General features: G+C 48.5%; 1 protein-coding gene across 8 annotated transcripts in view; it reads right to left on the reverse strand.

Moving 5' to 3' along the window:
• Positions 1-17,635, reverse strand: part of LOC149340313 (rho guanine nucleotide exchange factor 11-like) — a 107,283-nt gene that overhangs the window by 34,196 nt on the left and 55,452 nt on the right. For all 8 annotated transcript variants that reach the window (XM_089549058.1, XM_089549056.1, XM_089549059.1 and 5 more), the window contains 3 exons: positions 15,278-15,493; positions 12,635-12,710; positions 8,947-9,004 (listed from right to left, as the gene is read on the reverse strand). In XM_089549058.1, coding sequence (XP_089405184.1) covers positions 8,947-9,004; positions 12,635-12,710; positions 15,278-15,493 — 350 coding nt within the window. The remainder of the gene's footprint in view (positions 1-8,946; positions 9,005-12,634; positions 12,711-15,277; positions 15,494-17,635) is intronic.

Here is a 17,635-nt window from a genome sequence, read left to right on the forward strand (position 1 = left end):
TTTCGACCTCTCACATTAGCTTAACGTCAGCCGAAATCTCCGTACTGTAAACGGGCGTCCCTCCCTCCCCCCCCCCCCCCCCCCTTCCCCACCTCGCATTGCGCTTCTTCATTGAAAAGCAGCCGAAGGGGCCGTGGTTCGAAACCGTAAACCACGCAGGAAGCAAAAAAATGTCGCGCACTCATGCGCGGTCCTTCCTCCGATTTACAAACGCTGCCCGCGGCAAGTGGCCACCTGCACTTCTTTCATCGCAGAAGAATGTAAATTACACCGGCGTAGCGGTGGCAGCGACGGAGAGGGGAGCCACTAGTCTTGCTCCGCAAAAGGAAAGAAAAATAAATAAAACGCTGCCTCAGAAATAGGCGGGGAAGAACAACACCTCTTGTCTTTATCTTTCTTTCAGCCGCCCACCGAGCGTGTCGTCCCCCATCGACGTGCGGCCCGATCAATGGTGCTCGCGTCACGGGCAGCAGCAGCAGCAGCAGCAGCCGTTGCGCCTACCGCCGGCGCTTGCGCAACCCCGCATACGTATGCGTGCCTCCTCCGCTTCCCTCCGCCCCGGAATCCCGCTTACCGCATTAGCGCCAACTTACGCTCCCCCGTTGTTCGATTCGCGGCGCCGCTTTGTCTGACGGCGACGACCGCCGGAAATTAGCAGGAAAAGAACGTGAGGTGCTCGATCCGAGCGCGCTTACGCCCAAGCCCCCTCGAGAAGGGTTCGCGTCTTGGAAGACAAAAAAAAAGCCAAGGGTTATATGCGCGTGAATGTGGCGTACATGCGGGGGCTTCCTCCCACGAAGGCTGGGCTGGCCGTGCGTGCCGCAAGGGTTTCTGCGCAGTTCTTTCGCCCCTGACACAATGCGAGCGCAGCGCTGAAGAGACATTCCCTAAAGCCAAGCCGGGCACGTACGCCGAATAAGGGTGGGGAGGAGTACAGATGGGTGGCGACCTATTGTTGTATGCTTCAACGGGATCTTTAACGTGCACTGACATCGCACAGCACACGGGCATCTTTTGCGTTTCGCGGCGGCCGCCGCAGTCGGGTTCGACCCCGGATACTCCGGCTCGGTAGCCGAGCGCCTCAACCATGCACTGAGCCACCGTGGCCGGGCGCCACTAACAGTGGTAGACCACATGGAGGCCACTAATGCACAGAAACCTATACTATTAAAAACACAAAATTATAGACTGGGACCAGCCTGGCATGCAATTTTTGCTCTGTCTAGTTGTGCGTGGTCTTATGCAGTCCAAGCTGCTTCACTTGAATGCACCTTCACCGCTAGGCTGATTCTCTCTCTCAGCTGTAAAATGCCCCCTCTTGCTCATGTACGCGCGGAGCCAAAGTTCGAGCAGTCGTGCCCTCGACCGCATCGTTGCGCACACGTCTCTGTCTTGATTCCGATCTGGAACCAGTTAACGCCACATCTTCCAATAAAGTGCTCTGCCAACATGTCTCATTCTAGATGGTTCCGCCGGGCGTCGTACAAAGCGGGGCATGCATATTTTTCCACCGTATAATCGAGGCTTTTAATGCATTATCCCTATGGGAGATGCACCGGGCCCGCACCGATTCGTCATAAAATACGGGTCGTCGCATGAACGGGGGACACATAATCGGGGTTTCACTATGAAGTAGCTGGCTATGATACCAGGAATTTATAACTGCACAGATGAAGGCCTATTTAGGAACTAGTGTGGTGCAGCCACACTTCATGCCTGGGGCACATTGTGAGATGTGAAGAGCAGTCCTGTCAGAATCACCCAGCTTTTTGCCAGGGAAGCCTGAGCGCAGAAACGGTCATCAGGAGCCAGTTCACAGATCAAGTGCTTCAGCACTCGTACTCCTTTAGCCAGAAGTTCACAATGGTCCCACCACTAAAACGGCACAGGGTTCTTAGGCGGAATTTAGTCAGCCACCAGAGTGTATGAGTTGAGGACGAAAGCCACGGCATGAGAGGAGGGCAACTATTAACTGCAGGTAGCTTCTCTGATAGAATGCATACAGCAAACATTCTGGAGAGAAAATATCTGGGTAGTGGCCTCTATGCCTAATCATTACTGAGCCGCAGTGGCTCAGTGGTTACGGCACTCGGCTGCTGACCTAAAAGATGCAGGTTCAATCCCGGCCACGGCGGCCGAATTTCGATGAAGGCGAAATTCTAGGGGTCCCTGTACTGTGCGATGTTAGTGCACGTTAAAGAACCCCAGATGGTCGAAATTTCCGAAGTCCTTCACTACGGCATCTCTCATAGCCTGAGTCGCTTTGGGACGTTAAAACCCCATAAACCAAAATCATCCTGCATAGTCTTAACAAATACATTTTCAGGAGCCCATCAGGAAATGGGCGCGGAAATGGCAACAGCTAACAGGTAGTTTTAGTATAGCATACATAACAGTAGATGTGTTACAGGGCGTTATCATACACCTCGTCAAAGAGAATTTTAGTTGGGAGCGGCCAGTCCCATCAGAGAGAATTTTAGCTGGGAGCGGCCAGTGCCCAAGAAGCATCGTACACTGTGGCGCCATCCAACAACAATGAGCCACAGCCCTTCAGTGCAAGGCCAAAGAAACTTCTTTACAACAACAGTGGTGAAGCATTAACAGCTTTCGTTTTTCAAAGAGCACAGCAATTAAAATAGACAAAACTGTACAAGCAGACACGTAGCTGGAGAACTGCCTCGCCTCGCATCTTTGCTGTGACAACAATGCACACTGCATATAATTAGAAAAACGACGACTACAGCCACTTAAAATTCAGACCCCAATTTTTCAGACATGCTTGATTGTTCGGACTTTTTCGCAGCACCATGACATGCCCGATACAGCCAATATACAGAAGCCACTGAAATTTCAGACCCACTGTGACCAACTGTTAAATTTTTCGGTCCTAATTTTCATTCGCTACAGCACTGCCGCTGATACCCTGCCCATCATATATAATGTTTACAATGGAACCTTGTTAATTCAAACTTGAGGGGGGGGGGGGTAGAAAACTTGATCAAATGCAGAAGAATTCAAGCTAAAAGAGAACCTTTTAAATGATGGGACAGATATTGTCTGCGGGTTGGCACTTAACATATGCATTGTTGCAAGCTCAAACGATTCAAGGAAGTCAACCACTTAGTCACAGGTCATGAAGTTCAGTCTTTGATGAGTTGTTTCATCCCAAATACAGGAAGAGGCAGCAGCAAAGCACATGGGAGACTTCACGGAGATGGCGTGTGGAAGAAAATGGCGATGCTCTTCAAAGCAAGGGGTGCGTACTCACCACAAAAACACACCACAGCCCCTGACTTATCACAGACTGCCAAAATTGACGACAGGCAGGTTCAGAGGTTGGTTTCCAGCTCTACTCGCTAGTATTAATTGTGAGGCCAATGGTGACCAGAGAGTTGCTCCGGCCATTTCTCAGTTCTTTCTGATCTCTATTGCCTTTTCTGCCTTCTTGTTTAAGGACCTCCATATGGAGGCCGCAGCACAATTCGTGCAGCAGCGGGTTCGCTGTCATGTCTATAAACCTTGTCCCTACCTGTGTGTTCGTCTATGACATGCCAATGACAGCACAGCCACGGAATGCCAAACTCATGACCAGAGCTGGGCAAATGCCCTCATATTTGCTTTTCCTCCCTCAACCTCACATTTAAAGACCAGCCCTCCCGCAGTATAGCATCCAGGAGTGGCCCTGTGGTCGGTTCGCGGCAGACGTGGTAGTAATTAAATTACTTTTGCAAATTTCTAGGAAAGCAATCAGGAATGTAATTTAATTACTTTTCAAAAATAATTTTGCCATGTATGGTTCACGAACCTAGTACTGCTCATTGAAGGAGGAGAGTGATAGGCTGGTAGGCACACCGAGTATGGTGCCACAGGACTCGGAGGGTCAGTGCAGATTGTGCATGTGCTCGAAGGTTGCGGACCACTCCCGTCGACAAATTTCGGCCATCTTTTTTTTCCCAGCTGCCCTCGGTTGAAATGCGTATCCCTTCGTCTTTTTTTTTTTCTTACAAAATGGTTGCCTCATACTCGCCGCTTTTGGTGTTAAATGATGGGTCCTCACTGGCCGTAGTTTGTACCATCAAATGCTCTCAATCTGTCCGCAATGACCATTCCTTCATAGAAACATTGTGTTTGTTAGAGCCCCGGAAAGTCTCGCATTTTGAGTGTTTGGGAGGTTTTCCCAGTAATATACAGTCGCCGACCAATTTTTCAGACTTGGCAGGACCTGAAAAATGGTCCGAATAATCGAACTGTCTGAAAAATCCGTGAACTTAAAAAAAATAAACTTTTCCGTGAAAAACCAGCTTTCAAAATCACGAAAATCACCGCTCCCCATGTTCCACCTGCAAGTGATAATATTAGACTCTATCTGAGTCGTAGCCATGCTTTCCTCATGCCCGCACCCTATCACATCATGATACCAGATAGTGCGACGCGGCCGCGGTTATGCCGCGAATGAATGCACTCGAGCAAGAACAGTCAGTTTGCATGGGGCAATGATGTTCGCAAAGACTGAGAGGTAACCCACGGGAAGACGCGAGTGGAAGCAAGTGACTCCGAATGCAGTCCCCCCCCTCTCTCTCTCTCTCTCTCTCTCTCTCTCTCTCTCTCCCCCCCCCCCCCCCCCCCGCGTCTACCACGTTTGCTGCCCCGCACCGCGGGGTGCGTTGTCCAAGCCACAGCGGATGCTGCAGCTGTCCCGCTGTACCTTTTTCAATGCGATCGCGCGCCCTTTGTAGGCCATCTCGATGGCAATGGAAAGCATCTCATTATCTCGAATGGCAACAATGGAGAACAAATAGCCAAGCCTATCCAATCCAGTCAGATTACGCCCGCCGAGCTGATTCTGTTTAAATCCAAGATGGCACGTTTCACGGTGGCGGCAAACGGATTGGTAGTGACAGCGATGCCCGCTCGCATCATTGTTAGGCCGAAATAAACTTTCGGTTGAAAAATGATCACCACAATACTGTTGGCGCCTATTTTAGTCCGAAAATTCAAACTTTTAGACTCCACAAAGTCCGAAATATCGGTCGGCTACTGTATCGACATCAGTAAATTCAGAGCAACTTGCATAGCTTTTCTATTGCACCTGGCTTCATCTACAGTAGTACAACAGGTTGCCTGCTTTGCTTGGTAACTAGGCCCTTTCCTTTGTCGCTTGTTGAAGCATTTTTATGCATCTCTTAGTCCCACTTTGTTTTCAATCGCCTTGTCCCATTTCGTGTTTGGTTGGTAAGCAGCTCGTAGTGAATGGGCCACACAAATAGTGCAGCCCGCCTTAAGTGTTTAGTTCCTGTTTAGTTGTTTTCTTTGTTCGTCACGCACACGTGTTCTGGAATAGGCAGCGCCCAGGACGGGAAACTTAAAAACCAGTTCAGGCATTAACTTTGAGACACACCCTCACCCTCAACTCAGCCTCTTTTTCTCCCTCACCCTCTCCTCACCACCTCTGCCCTCCCTCACCCTAGCCCTCACATATTCATCTGTGCCAATCCTCCCTCAACCTCGCCGAGTGTAGCCCTCATGAGGTGAAGGTGAGGGCGCCCTCATGAGGGTGCCCATGTCTGCTCATGACTGTCGCCTCCGCACACAACGCAGCGACATTCTGAGCCGCAAAGCTTGAGAATGTGCACACAATTACTGAACCCTTCTCCCACACTAATGGCTATTAGAGGCTAGAGTAAAGTGATTTTTTTCTTTTGATCAAATTTGATTTTTATGAACTGTGCAAATTTTAAGGCACTTTTGCGGTCCCTTTATGGTCTGAAAAATTGGTCAGAGACTACAGTTCTCACTTATTTCTTACATGCTCGTGAAAATGTGCGAATTTAAAGTGAATGGCACCAATTTGATTGAGTTCTTGCATTGAAGAACACAGCCGTGGCACTGTAAGTGGTCCAAGGTAGGCAAGCAGGGTGCCACCATGTTGCTGACAATATTCCCACACGCACCGTAAATGCCACAACACGAACTCCAAAAATTGGCAGCTGTTTGCTAGCTGTAAGGCACCCCTGTTGTGCACTGCACATTCACACTGCACCCACAGTCTCCTTGCACATGCTTTACTAAAACTAATGCTGCCATGCTACTACGTGAGCACTCTTTCATACTGCCACAAAGCGTTTTGTCTGCTTTTCCATGTTCTTTGGTTACCACTTGCAGAACATGGCCTTATCACTTAGTGCTTGCTATGCGGGCAAGGGCGTCCGCAGAATTTTTTGCAGGGGGGGGCCCCATTGGTTGTTGGGGCCGGAGGGGGGGGGGGGGCTATGTTCGTTGCAAAAAGGCCCTATTTGCGGAGTAAATTTATTTATTTATATATAAATAAAAATAAATAAGTAAAATACAGACATGAAAGAAAAATTACAAACAGCAAATTAAAGCGTGGCTAGGAGAGATGCATTGGAGTTTATCGACGAAGAAGCAATTACAATTAATAAAAAGTGCAAAAAGATACTATCACTTCGTGGAGAAGAGTGCTCAGTCTTGCTGCATACGAGTTCTCGACTCACCCGGATTGATGACCAGCACACAGCACAATATGTTCACAAACACGCAACTACAGTCACTTAGTCAGTCTTCCTTGAACAGCAACTGTAGGCGCCTCGGATTTTTCTGGGCGAATTGCGCAATTACACGGGTGATAATTCATTTCTGTGCTTCATTACACGCTCTCGGTGCACACTCATCGTACACATTGATTGGAAAAACGGTTTAACGCGTACTTTGAAAACAAAAGATGACTATATATACAACAAAAACTTCTTTACAAGATAAATGCACGCTCGCAGCTTCATACACCTCGCTCCATCTTGCTCGCGCATCCGCACAGTCGAGCAACCGCACACACACTGCTCGCCGCACGTCGTTTTCTCGTCCACTGTCTTGGTTGTTCTCACCTTCGTTGACAACTGGCCACTAAAAACACCGAAGCACAAACACAGAGGCGCGCGCACACGTGCAAGGGCTTACTTGCTGCAATATCCCCGAATGCGCACTTTGGGGGTGAAAGGAACGCCGCGCGACTTCCGAGGGGAAGGGACACTCGCCACTCCGGTCGGAAAATTTGTTCTTGTGTTTTTATGGGGTTCAGAGCCCCAAAACGACTCGGGCTATGAGGGACGGAGTAGTACAGAGTTCCGGATGATGTCGACCACCTGGGTCTCTTTACCATGCACTGACATCGCACAGTACATGGGCGCTGTTGTGATTTGAGGCCCAGCCAGAGGTGACAGGCGAGCCAGGCAGGCGCCATCGGGCTGCGTTGGCCAAAGGCGCTGGTTTTCGGAGAAGACGCAAGGAACGCTGGTGTGGGGGCGCCTCTGGAGACTGCGTCGCCGTGAACAAAAGCAGCTAATCCCCTTTGCCGAAGATTCTGAAAGCGGTGCTTCTACCGAACTGCGCTCTCCCGTGGATCGGAGGAGACAGCGAGCGGCGGCGGCGGCGCCAACTCATCGCCCGCTTGACCCTGAGCAGCCCGACAAAGCGGGGGTGGACACGGCTGATTTGTCCTTCCCTCCTGAAGAATTCATCGGTGGCCGGCGTACGAACGTATCCTGATTATAGCGAGCGACGAAGGCCAAAACAAGGTGCCCTGTGCACTGTCTGCCTCCGTCTCGCTATCTCTCTAGAGATCAAAGAAACAGACACCCATCTCAAGACGGCTCGAAACACATGCTCGCCGGTGCCGCTGTATGTCTGCAACAGGTCGCCCTTCAGCAGAGCTGACGGTGGCGTGGTTTAAAAACGGCGGAACGACGCGCGCCCGGACGCGGCATTTCGCAGATGTGACCCAAAGCGTGGAAGCGGGGCTGCTTTTACCCTTTTGGCTGAGCGCACCACCGCCCCTGGCGTGCGGCCATCACTCCCAGCTCGAGTGAGGGATTTTCCAGGGGGGTGCAGCCGCCCCCCTTGCCCCCCCCTCCGGACGCCCATGTATGCGGGATAAAACTGCACTGCTCTGGCTTTGTCATGGGGATGTGCAGCATCTTCTATGATGTTTGAGACTGTTGTGTCAGTGAGACTTTTGTCAGTGTTTGAGACCTAAGCTACTGTTCACTAAGTTCAGCTCACTACCACTTACTAAGTTCACTAAGTACCATTCACTAAAAGTTCACTAAGTTACCATCTACTTGAATGAAGAGTTTCTTTTGGAAGCCTTTTGCTGTCTTCCTGACTGCCTGTCATCACCACCACATGACGATACGCTCGCTGGCATTCTCAGTGACATATGCCTCCACGATACGGCTATTTCTATCGCATGACAGGTTTTACAGTGGTCGCTCTGCAAAGTACTTGTTTCATCGGAGTTTCAATGACAGAGTTTGCATGGAGTGCAACCAAGATCGCTCACCACATCTTTAGTTCTCCACGCAACTAGGGACAGGAAAAGCCAGCCCCATGCAGTTACGAGAAGCATTGTGCCAGGTATACGTTCTCGAATTTAGCAAGAGAATGGTTTTCTGATAGACGTAAGCTGCTGTTAATATCAACCGCTAATGTAAAACAATTTCTGCGCGATTTGAGGAGAGGGAAACTCAAGAAACTCTCCTTAGCTGCACAACGCTATGAGCACAAGGAGTAGTGCGAGAGTGTACAACCCTGAACAAGGTGGAGCTGGTTTGGCATGTTCAATTGTCCTCACAAGAACACTGTTATGTGTACACAGTGCAGGCTCCGCTTGCTCACTTAATAATCTCGAAGGAGTGCCAACTTTTTCACGCTCGTGACACAGCAGCAGCACTATGTCAAGTTGAGAGGAATGTTACCATGCCCTAAACTTGAAACCACCAAGCAAAGCTGCCTCCGCAATCTGAAGGTACACCACATTCTATGGTATCTTCTAAGAAGAATAGGAGACAGGACAGATATCACCACCCACTTTATTTGCAGGGAATATACCTTGGGAGAGCCTTTCAACCCCCCAAAACGAACCCCACTACTCACCCTTTGCCGAAAGCTTTCTGAGCGTCCCACAGCCGTAGCGGAGCTCTTGCGGGTGGCCCTGCGGAGTGGAACCAGTTCCTATTGATGTGCATATTATGCTCGTTCAGTCACCCTGCCCTCCACCCTCTGCACATGAATGCTCCTCTACTGTGTTTTGATGCAGTGCAGATGCTTGCAATCTGACCGAAAATTGTCAAGGTAACCACTGACCAAGCTAGAATACATGATGATGTGCATACATGTGGGGGGGGGGGGGGGTTTAGAAATTTGCCAGTACTATTCTGCGAATAAGAACAAAATTCTGAGGTGCAGTGTATTTAAACAGGCCTGAAACATTGCGCAGTCAACATTTATTCATCTTAAATTACAGCGATGTGAATGACTGAAGTCACTTTGAAGCAAAAGAAAGTGCCTTTTAGCATAGGTATATACCGTGTTTTCCAGTGTACAAGTCGTGTTTTCTTTCTTTTTTTTTATTTGACGAGACCCCGCCATCTTTTGCCGTTCCCAGTAATTATGTTTGAAAACAAAATTGATGAGTAAAAAAAAAAAGAATGCAGTTATTATAGTTTTAGCGCAGCGCAATCCGCTACCAAGATCCACTTCCGTAGGCACCCAACTACGCCTGCACCGTGGCAGGTGTGCACTCCTAGGGACATCTGCGCAAGGTGCAGATAGCTCACCGCGGGTGCGGTTCACGGTAGTAAAATGTGGATCATACGAGGTCTGTTAGAAAAGTATCTGACTTTATTTTTTTTTGCGAACACCTGATGGATATGAGACAAGCGCGCTTGCATCAGGCGACCTTGAACCTTCATGCGCATGCATGAATTTTTTCCCGCCTGCCGATAGCGTCAGTCGCTGGGAAGCAGCGTTTGAGTGAGGCAGTGTGCAGTGCTCTCGTCGGTTTTTTATTGCAAGGAAAATGGCGGAGTGAAAGGAGCAGCACTACTGCAACAAATTTTGCCGTAAACTTGGCGACAGCCGAGTGGAAACCATTCGAAATATTCAGACGGCTTTCGGTGAAGATGCTACGAGCAGCACACAGTTTAAGCAGTGTTACAATTGTTTTAAAGATGGCTGCACATCGGTGAAGAACGAGCCACGCTCCAATCGGTCATCAACATGCCAAAATGACCAGGGCCGGCTTGCACGAAATAAATAAGACCGGCTTATTTCCAGTCTAATCTTATTCGCGGTCTAAAAGCTCTCTCGGTTTTGAAGAAAGGAAAGGCGCATAGCTGGTTCATTTTGTCAGTGGACACCTCAAATGCACCACGAACTCCGACTGAAAGTTCGGTAACTCAATGTTTTAGTCGGCGTCGTGCGCACTTGAGGCACTCACCAACAAAGTGAACCATCAATGCGCATTTTCTTTTCTCAAAATCGAGAGAGCTTTTAGACCGCGAATAAGATTAGACTGGAAATAAGCTGGACTTATTTGTTTTGTGCAAGCCGGCCCTGGTCATTGCCGAACTGAACGCTATGGTGATGCGAGACTGTCGCGTGACTATCCGAGAAATTGAGGAAGAGGTGGACATGAGCAATTTCTCCGCACATTCCATTATCACCGAAGATTTGGCCATGGAGAGAGTTGCGGCGAAATTCGTGCCGAAGCTGCTCACGGTGGAGCAAAAGCAGCTTCGTGTTGAAGTCTCACAGGACATGCTGGATTCCGCAAACAGTGACCCCGACTTCATCAACATCATAATCACTAGTGACCAGTCTTGGGTGTACAGGTACGACCCGGAAACCAGATCCCAGTCGTCAGAGTGGAAGCATTCCACGTCACCAAGACTTAAGAAGGCCCGCCAATTGCGCAGCAATGTGAAAGTGATGCTGACTGCTTTCTTTGACACCCTCTGTGTGGCAGACCACGAGTACGCACTCTACAGGGTCAAACAATGACCAAAGAGTACTACAGGGATGTCCTCCGTTGCCTACGTGATGCTGTGCGGCGCAAGAACCCGGAGCTGAGGTCAACAGGAAATTGGCGCACCCATCGCGCCAATGCTCCTGCACATTCCTCGCACTCGAATCAGATTTTTTGGTGAAAAACCAGACTCCTGTAGTTCAACAGACTCCTTACTGTCCTGATATGGCCGCTGCGATTTCTGGCTGGTTCCCAAAATCAAAAGGCCATTGAAAGGAGCGCGATTTCAGACAAGGAAGAACATTATGGCTGCAACGACAGCTGAGCTAAACTCCATTCCGAAAAGGGCCTTTTCGGAATACTTCCCACAATGGCAGCACCGCTGGGAGAAGTGTGTGGAGTCCCAAGTAGACTACTTTAAAGATGACTAGGTTTGCAACGCTCCAGTTATGCAAATTTTTTTTCAACGGCCAAAGGTCGGATACTCTTCTAACAGACCTCGTATGTATTTTTAAAGTGCTATCCCACAGCTGGAATCCCATAATCTCACAACAACCAGACTGAATGTGGTGGCGCACAAAGTGTGCCGCATCCAGTCAAGTCATATTCTCGAAAGTTTCAGTTTCAGCATCGCATCTGTACGGATTTGCGCATGCCGTGCGTTCTTCTTACTCAAAATGACGCCGCCTGCGAGGCAAAGAAGCTAGGATGCAAAATTGAAGTAAAGTGCCTTTGAATATGCACTGAATAACGTGAACCGCGGAGCGGAGAGAGTTTACAAGAGCGAAAAAAAAATTAGCTGGGACTATAAGCTCCTTTTTGATAGGGCAACGAAACAAACCCCAAAGTAGATGCTTACTGAGAACTTCGCGGTAGCATGCTGTTTCTCTACTTCGGCTGAGCAAGGATGTGGAAGTCAACACCGGCCCTGTTTGTAAATGTTGGTGCTATGTGCACTTCTGGTGAGCCCTCCATTCCATGGGATGACCAGAGTAAATCCCTCCGTGCCACAGGCCTATTACATATCTGCTTTCATTACACAGAATGACAACGCGCCCGGCCAGCGTGACGCCCAGCCACATATATATTGTCACGTAGTGGTGACTGCAGTCCGCTGAACGAATAAAGAGTTTCGTTTCGAAGACATTCTCACTGTGTTCCTGTTCGGCGGACTGCAGTCACCACTACGTGACAATATACTAAGGACTGATAGAAGGATTCTCGGAAAAAATTCATTTTCCGCTAAGGCTGCCTAACGCAGAGGTATGATAACACGCGGCACCCCAGAATTTTGTTCGTAAGGAAATACAAAGTTTTGCCTTAGGCTTGGCGCAGATTACTCATAATTTGTTGTAATATAGCAGTATGTAGCAGGCTCTGCCCCCTCTCGCAGTTTGGCACAGTTGGTGCAGCAATCACATCACTGAACATGTCACGTAACCATTGACAAAGCTAGAATACATGACGGTGTGTATACATGGGTTCTTACATTAGGTGGAAGGGGGGGCGGGGCTAGAAATGTGATAGTACTTTGCAAATAAACATCAAAACCTCAGGTGCAGCATGTTTTTGCTACCCTAAAACATATGTGCAGTCAATTTAGTCATTGATTTATTATGCACTTACACTACACAAAATTCTATACGCGCAAGTTGAGAAAGCCAATGCACATGACCCAAAACCCTCTCTGTACATAGTGCAACGAAAGTTTACCACCACCAACCAAATACTGGATCAATCAAACCATAAAGCTGAAATCAATCAAACTGAGGCAAACAAGCAAAATAGGTGAGCTTTAGTGAGGCAGCAACTCACCCTCTGTCCAGCAACTCTGCAGCACCACCCAACGTGGACGTCTCACACTCATCACCGGTATCTGGACGGCCACGCTCTGCATTACAGGGGTCACCAATTGAACCACCTTGCATCAGTCGGTGCCACAGAGAAGCACTGGTGAACGCCACTTTTAACGTCTAAGGTGTAGGATCATGACTGTTCTCCTTGGCACAAGTACATAAGTGTGGACAACACGCATCGAGAATACATGTTGCTTCTACATACCGTATAAACGCGTGTAAGGGCCGCACTTTTTTTTCCAGATTCGGGGGCCAATTTTCGGGGTGCGGCCCATACACACGATGTACGAATTTTTTTTTTTTTAAGTAAAAACACCAATCAGGGAACGAGCGGCATTTATTATACGTTCAATCGTCACTCGCGGAGTATTTCGACTCTGAGCTGGTGCTGAGCTCCGGTGCATGCTCATCTAAAAGAAGCCGCGCAGCATGTCCACTGTCAACGCGCAGCCGTCGTTCCGCACTTCCATCACATAGCAGAGCAGCTCTTCTTCCAGTTCGGGAAACTCGCACGGCTTGCCTCGAAAAGCGCGCTTTTGCAGCTTACGTTTCTCAATGCATCTTTTTGGTTGCATGATCATCGGACGCGCTTCTCGGCCACGTCGAATTCCCTGTCAGCCGCACGCTTGCCGTGTTCAAGAGCTAACTCCCAGCCTTGTAGCTGATAAGGTGCTTGCCCATCGTGTTAAATCTAAGTTACTCGGCGGCAGCACACGAAAGCCACAACCACCACAACTGCGATAAACGCGCAAACACGCCACAAAAGGCTGGAGCTGGCGATACTGATGCCGATGTAGATAGCGAAAAGTAGCGGCGCATGAATGTCGCGGCGGAAAAAAAAATGACGATGATGATGACTGCGGCCTCGGGCGCCATCCATGGACGGTTTTTGTAAGCTCTTGTGAGCGTGCTTGGCCTCCGCGATCAAGCCCTCCGCGATCGAGCGCTCCGCTGTTCGCAGCCGTAGCCGATCGCGGAGGCCACGGCGTGTGCATTTATAAGGCTATTCCCACCTGAGTCATGGAAAGTTCGGGTGCGGCCCTTACATGGATTTATTTTTTTTTTAATATTTCCTTCGGGAAAGCGGGGTGCGGCCCATACACGGGTGCGGCCCTTACAGGCGTTTATACGGTATCTACTAAAACTCTGAATACAGTCGCCGACAGAAAATTCCAACCCGGTTTCTCTGTCATTCTCGATTATTTGGACTTTTTCACAGCACCGTGACATAGCTCATAGATTCAATGTGTAAGAGCGCCGGAAATTTTGGACACACTGCAACTGATTACTCAATTTTATGGACCCTGTTCACACTCGGCGCCAGTACCCAAGCTGCCATATAATGTGTACAGCAGAACCTCGTTAATTCAAACTGCAAGGGAGATCGAAAACTTGATAAAACAAAACGAAATTCAACCTAAAAGGGAGCCTCTTAAATGGCGGGGCTGATATTCTAAACGAGTAGGCACACTGTGCCTGCGTGGTTTTGAATTCGTACCATTCATGGATGTCGCCTGCCGCATGAAGTTGAAGAGTAATCACAGTTCGTGGAACTCATCTATGCCAAGTCTTCTGTCGCATATGGTAAGGGGTAGCAGTGAAGTGCATGGGAGGCACACAGCTTCACAGAGACAGCAAGCAAGAAAATGGTGGTGCATATCAAGGTGAGGTGACCATACCAGCGGCAAAACGCACCACAACTCTGACTTTTCTATCATAAAAACTGCCGATTGATGTTTGATGACAGGCAAGATGCCTCTCATTATACGCAAGCCACCGAAGAGTGCATACCACCGGTTACAATGCCGATGTTGGCCCTATTCGTTGGGCCTAATTACGAAGGCCAACACGACAGACCACTTGTTCCGGCCGTCTATCAGTTCTTATCGTTTCATCAGCTTTGTGTTCTCGTTCTGGGCCCCTCATGCTGCGGGTGGACTGCGGTTAGTTCTCGCACGGCAGGCTTGCTTTTGCAACTAGACTTTGTCCCAACCCGTGCGTTTGTCGGCGATATGCCAACAGCAGTACAGACATCACATGTCAAGCACGTGACAACGATCACAGCCAGTCATCTGGGTACATTTTGTGCAGTGAGATTTAGTCATGAGGAGTTTCAGAATGTGCATAAAACAACTGACCCCTTCCTCCGGGATTATAAGCAATAAGTTAAAGTTGTTGCGGCCTCTAGAGAGCCCGAAAAATTGGCCATCAATTATATTTGGATACAGTCGATCCTGATGTTGGATGACATGCGGAAGTTTTGCCTAATGAGCAAAGGAAGCAATTGGCAATTAAGGAAACTGGTACACCGTATGACATATCAGAGCTAAACTAGTCGCGAATAGTTCAAAATATCAATATTTCAATGGATAAAAAATGGCAGCAGATATTGACTGCGACAAGAAGCGAATTTGGGGCAGAACGTGCCTTGCATAAGACAATCAACAGATTATAACACAGAGTGAGTGGTTACCATGGGGAATACAAACAGCAGTCATAGGTTGGGGAAAGATTTCAATGAGGGACGCATAGGACGGCCACAGTTGACACAGGAAAGGAGTTATTGGGGGTTTTTAGTGATGACTGCGAAGGATATGCTTACCAGAAGAGTCCAGGGGCAGGGCATGGTCAAGGGAGCTGCTCCAGTCTTCCACCGAGTGCTGGGTGCCCCGGCGGGTGCGGGCCTTGGTCTTGATGCCCTCAATAAGGCCCACGCCAGACATGCGGTGGTTCTTCTTGCCCTTTTCCTTTTTGTGCCGCCCTATGCACTGCTCCTCCACCACTCGCACGCAGGTCTTGTGGATGTTCATCTCACAGTCTGCATACAAGCATTGTGAGCTGGGAGTCAGCACATGCATTGATTTTACCATATAAACCTGTATAAGACCCACACTTTTTTATTTTAAATTTGGGTTTGAATTTTGAAGGCGTGGCCCTTATGCAAATTAAAAGAAAATTTAGAACCGTATTTTTTTCTCAATTATCAGGTCCACAACAGAAAGTGAGGGCCATACAAGGGTGCGGCCCTTACATGAGGTTATACGGTAATTAAGGTGTGCGAATACCGAAATTTTTGAATAAGAATTACACATGAATATGAAGAAAAAAGGCCTTCAGATATCGAATCAAATATCTGCTTAGTATGAAAAATTGAATTATTGAAGTAAAAAAATTCAAAATTTAAGTATGAAAAAAAAATTCATGCACTGTTGTCTACTCTGCCACGACCAATTTTGATTCTGTGGCAATTACCCACCTACACAAGTATACACGAGGCATTCGCACTCTGCGGCAATGAATGATGAAAGAAGCCATGAACAGAATGTACTAAATGTTTTGGCAGGCCAAATGCCATCACCACATTTATCTCTGCAATGATTTCAACATGCTTCAGTCAGAGCAACTTCCAGCCAAAACTTTGCATGCCCTCTGCCAATTCGCAAGGCACTCATTAAGCAAGTCTTGCATTTACTTGTGTAAGTTGCACCTCTGCATAATTTGCGCACACAAGCACACAAAGCACGCGAGCGCACGTAGGGCAGACTTGGGAAGACTGACGTGGCCGCATCACCGCATGCGGCGGCGAAAGGTTAATAAGTGGTGTAAAAAATGTCAAGTGATTCATTTGCGAAGTGCTTCCAGTAAGAAAAAGCCAATTATGCGCTGTTTACTTGGCTCACTGGGATGCTTCTCCGTATGAACGGCCGTGAGATCCAACTTCCAGTAACCTCTGGAGCACGTGTCACGCCAGAATCCAAAACTACCGAACCGTTGGCTATTCTGTTTGCCGCTACTTACCTGGGCGGCGTGCGAGGGCGTTGTTTTATCACCTTGTATCTTCGCTATTTGCCTCTCACTGCTGGGTTTGCGATTGTAATGTTCCATATTTATTGCTTTGAGCTACGCATGCGCCGTCGTGCCATCATGTAGGGAACTACATAACACGTGTCTTGAGCGGGGGCGGGCTCGGGCGGGGTGGGGCGGGATCCACTGATTTATGTTTGGAGTCACTTTTTTCTTTTTTTTTGCCAGCAAAGGGCGAGAGTGCGGGGTCGACTTATATGTGGCAATGTGCTGTATACATGAAGTGGTATGACCTCTGTAGACTTTTTTAGGACGTGCTCACAAAATTTCCACGTAATTTGCACATCCCCTTTTATTGAAGCTTTAATTATGGGCAAAAAAACAACAACACAAACTTAAAGTTATGCAAGTAAATATGGTGATTCTGCCTAAAACTTGTTCACTATGCCTTCAATATCAGTATTATAGCAGTCCTTCTTCCATCGACAGGATCTCACCTCCACTCACACAGCATAGTACAGTTGTCATAGGTATTTTATTTCTCACAGGCATTTTATTTTCTGTTTTCGATAACTGCATTTTTTTAAAATGCAAATAATGCGGCTGCAGTAGCCTCATGTAAACCAGCAGTGGGTGGGTATGTCACATGCCTAATGTCAACGTTGGCATATGAAGAACTGGCCTAGCAGCCTTTTGTAACTTGCTTTGCTTGTGGCCTAGCGCGTGCTCACTGTCAGCAAGCTGTTGTAGCATGAGCTGAAACTGTCATCTCAGCCTAACAAGTGATGGCATATATTTTAATCACAGGAGCTCAGGGACACCTGGAATGCTGACACTTCAACAGCTCTCCACGGACTCGAGCACTACCGTATTTACCCAATTCCAACGCGCACCTTTTTTCGGGGAAAACACGTCACAAAATCGCATGCGCGTTGGATTCGAGTGCAAACCGAAACTGCCCCATAGCTGCCCATCGTCATCGCTATTATTAGATGTGGGAGCTCACTAACTGCTGGCAAACATGGGAGCACGTTTGCTCGTCGTTTTCTGCGTCGCAAAAGCCGTTTTCAACCGGTGTGGCGCTTGTCAAAGGTCGCGTGCTCAGTGACTACGGACCACGTTCACGGCGACGGTATCCCGTGCACTGCCTCGGGCG

The sequence above is a fragment of the Amblyomma mixtum genome, chromosome 6 (genome assembly GCF_055824585.1).
Source record: "Amblyomma mixtum isolate Tamu chromosome 6, ASM5582458v1, whole genome shotgun sequence".
In the NCBI taxonomy this organism is placed as follows: Eukaryota; Metazoa; Arthropoda; class Arachnida; order Ixodida; family Ixodidae; genus Amblyomma; species Amblyomma mixtum.